Source organism: Octopus bimaculoides, chromosome 17, assembly GCF_001194135.2.
Source record: "Octopus bimaculoides isolate UCB-OBI-ISO-001 chromosome 17, ASM119413v2, whole genome shotgun sequence".
In the NCBI taxonomy this organism is placed as follows: domain Eukaryota; kingdom Metazoa; phylum Mollusca; class Cephalopoda; order Octopoda; family Octopodidae; genus Octopus; species Octopus bimaculoides.
This window is the reverse complement of record NC_068997.1, coordinates 45940535-45944452: the sequence shown is the minus strand read 5'-3', so window position 1 is coordinate 45944452 and position 3918 is coordinate 45940535. Positions and strand designations below refer to the sequence as shown.

At 40.2% G+C, this 3918-nt stretch overlaps 1 protein-coding gene across 1 annotated transcript in view; it reads left to right on the top strand.

The window, feature by feature from the left end:
• LOC106876461 (uncharacterized) overlaps window positions 1–3392 on the top strand; it is a 5163-nt gene extending 1771 nt beyond the window's left edge. Inside the window, exons 2-4 of the mRNA XM_052974064.1 lie at window positions 88–231; window positions 1432–1635; window positions 3008–3392. Coding sequence (XP_052830024.1) covers window positions 88–231; window positions 1432–1635; window positions 3008–3284 — 625 coding nt within the window. The 3' untranslated portion in view covers window positions 3285–3392. The remainder of the gene's footprint in view (window positions 1–87; window positions 232–1431; window positions 1636–3007) is intronic.
• Window positions 3393–3918: the final 526 nt, after the last annotated feature.

Below are 3918 nucleotides of genomic sequence, written 5' to 3'. Positions count from 1 at the left end.
TATATATATATATATATATATACACATACACGCTTTCTTATCCTGTACAATGATTATTTTAATCATTGAATTTTTCTTGTTTCTTAGTTTGCGGTATGAAGATGAAAGGCCTGCAAAGCGATCCTTTGAAAGAAATCAAATGCACGGTGACTCATTCTGGAACGATCACAGTATGGATGACAATGGTGGTAGCTTATCTCTTCGATATGGTTCTCTGATTCCTGAATCAAGGTATGCAGTCTGAGAGATTCTGTTAAGCCAGTTTAGTCTAAACTAAATGTTGCTTCACCTCTCTCTCTTGCTGTGTTTTTTTTTTCTTTTTATAGTTTTAATTCTTTTCCATTATCAAATGCCATTTCTCTGTTTGGTGCTATGTTTAAAGCACCTGTGCTGGTGTCACACATATAGTGTCCATGCCAATGCCACATATAAAGCACCCATGCCAGTGTCACGCATGAGGCACCTATGCCAGTTCTATGTATAAAGTACCTGTGCCGGTGCCACATATAAAGCACTTGCACCAGGGCCACATCTAAAGCGCTCATGCTGGGGCTACATATAAAGCACCCCTGTCTGGTGTCACAAAAGCACCTGTGCCTAGTGTCACATATACCGCATTTGTGCCAGTGCCACATATAAAGCACCCAGTATTGCACTCTGTAAAGTGGTTGAGATTAGGAAGGGCATCCAGCTGTAGAAGCCATGTCAAAATGGACAACTGGAGCCTGGGCAGTTCTCCTGTTGGTCAGCTCCTCTCAAACTGTCCAAACCATGCCATCATGGAAAACAGATGTTAAATGATGATGATGATGGTCATGATTTCTTATGAGAAACTCAGTGTAGATGAGGTAGCAGTGGCCATGGTCTTTGCAGGCCCTCCCAGCCTGGACCACCTTTCAGATTGGTAAACAGGAAAGGAAGTAATCATCATCATCATTATTTTAACATCCTCTTTTACATGCTTGCCTGGCTTGGCCGTAGTTTTTTAATTGAGGCAGATTTTCTACAACTGGATGCCCTACCTGTCACCAGCCCTCACCTGTTTCCAAGCAAGGTTACATTTTCCCCCCATGACCAACCATGTTTCCATGGAAGATTGGAAATGGACACCACTTGCATGATGGTGACACTCGTTTACGACTATCATGTGATATCAAGACAAACACACACACACACATGATGGGCGTCTTTCAGTTTCTGTCTACCAAATCCACTCACGAGGCTTTGGTCAGCCTGGGGCTACAAACACTTGCCTAAGGTGCCATGGAGTGGGATTGAAACCTGAAATCATGTGGTTGGGAAGCAGGTTTCTTACTACACAGCCACAATTGAATCTTTACCGATCCAGACTTCTCAAACTTTAGTTTTATACTTTCATACAATATCTCTGTATTGTTATTAATTGACTTGTTTCCTCTATCTTTTCCACAGATACAGTGACTTGAAAGACACATATCGCCGAAGAGGTGGTCCCTATTATGGCAGAGAAAGCAAAAACCTCGGCTCCTCGGACCACTATGATGTGCCCCTGGGTAGAGTTGGTGAAAGTTCTTCACGGCTTCATGATAGATACAATGCTCCACTTGACAACAGCTCCAGATTAGACATGCACTTGAATTCCGATAAATTTGACAGGTAACATTTTGTGTTCAATATAAAATAACTTTCATAATTCGTAATTCTTTCATTCTTTAAATTTTTGCAATATTTTCTCCCTGTTTCAAAACCCATGTGTTTCCATACTTTCCTCAGTGATCCCTCCCTCTATATCTAAAATTCATAAACATTCTCGTCTTGTTTTATAACTTGTGTCTTTCTCATACTTGCCATGATTCCTCTAGCATTAAAGTCTTTCAGGTCTCTCTCTCTCTTCTTACTGGTATTCCCTGAGGTGAAGCTGGCCATTGCTTGTCTGCGATGTGCCCCCACCATCTATACCAAAAATCTCTTCTCTTATACTGGAAACCCCTACAGGCTCTGCCTTGCTTCTGTACCAGAAAACTTGCATAGCTCCCCCACCCTGCCACTACCACCAGCAGCAATCATTCACACTACTGCATGTGCCAAAAGGAGATGTGTTACTTAGCATATTAACAAACCACCTCTCTCTATATAATGGACTAACCAATAGTGGCTCATTTACTTGATTCAAACATTGACCTATTTATGTTCGCAGCAATAATGCTTATATTTACAATGCTTACATTACACTCACTCCCAATAGAGGCAATACTTTTAACATGTTTGAATGATGGTAGGTTAAAGCGAGAACAGCTGATGTGACATGTCTGTTATCAAACGATCATTGAAACCTTCTTTTCAGGTGCTGAATACCATCTCTCCTTTCCATGTTCCCTCCCATGCCCCTTTCCCAGTTTTCAAAGTTGGCACTGTCAATGTAGGCACATTGAAAGGTAGGTCTAGTGAAATTGCTGAGATGCTTGAACAGAGGCATGTTGATGTATGTTGCATTCAAGAAGTAAGGTGGAGATGAGCTTCAGCCAGATTCCTCACAGGCAAGAAACATTGAAGGAATGTCAGTTAGAAAATGGCATTCTGTTGCAAAAAATCTGTGTCGAAAAAGACAGAACAAATAGAGACATCATCAGGCAGAGGTCACTGGTGGCATGTTAAGATCCACCCAGTTCAAAAATATTTTCCTAAACCTATTTCATCTCTTTGGTTACTAGTGATGGTGTTTCTTATATTTTGATTATCTCATTTCAGTTTGATATTTTGTAAATTATTTTTTGTTTTGTTATGGTTCAGTGATTACTAGTTACAATCAGGAGGTTTCATTTATCTTGTTATTGTTGAAATATAAATTGATTTATTCCCCATTGCAGTTGGTATGGTTATATCTTTGCTTCTATTTCCCATGGTGTTCTGGTCAGTAAATCAATGCCAAAGTCTTTTGGTCATTAATCCTGTGTAATGCGTTTATGTGTATCACTATATTCATCCCCTGTTACTTTACTGTATGCATTTTTGTTCCCCACATCTCCAGAATGGACACTGGCTTTAGAAGAGATCCAGACCACATTGTGTATGAGCCTGACCGTCGAAATATGCTGCACAGCAGAGACATTGACCACAGAAGCGTATCAGCCCATAACCGTCTTGGCAGAATGAGAAACTCTCCAGGTAAAACCTCCCCACTTTATATAATCTCTCTCGCACACCTCTTTTATTCTTTCTTTTACTTGTTTCAGTCATTTGACTGCTACCATGCTGGAGCACTGCTTTTAGTCAATGAAATTATCCCCAGGACTTATTCTTTGTAAGCCTAGTACTTATTCTATCGGTTTCTTTTGCTGAACTGCTAAGTTATGGAGACGTGAACACACTAACATCAGTTGTCAGGCGTTGGTGGTGGTGGTGGGGCAAACTCAGACGGACACACACACACGAATATATACATATGACGGGCATCTTCCCACTCACAAGGCTATATAGGAGAAGACACTTGCCCAAGGTGCTGTGCAGTGGGACTGAACCTGGAATCATGTGGTTGGGAAGCAAGCTTCTTACCACACAGCCTATATATATATGAATATATATTCAGACACACACATATATATACATATGTGTATGTATATATTTGTGTTTACATCCCTGTAACTTAGTCTATCATTCTCTATTGCTGAGCTAAAATAAAAGTACTAGCACTAAAACTTCTTCAAGGCGGTGCCCCAGTATGGCCACAGTTTAATGATTGAAACAAGTAAAAGGTGAAAGATGCATCACTATTGGATTTAGTTAAGGTGACGCTCGTTTATGACTTGTCAAAACCAGGACACACAGACATGGCTTCTTTGTGTTTGTCCACCAAATCTAACAAAGTTTTGGTCAGCTTGTCTTCCCCCATTGCATTTTAATGAGATTTAATAACAGCAATATTTTATTTTTTTAAATTTT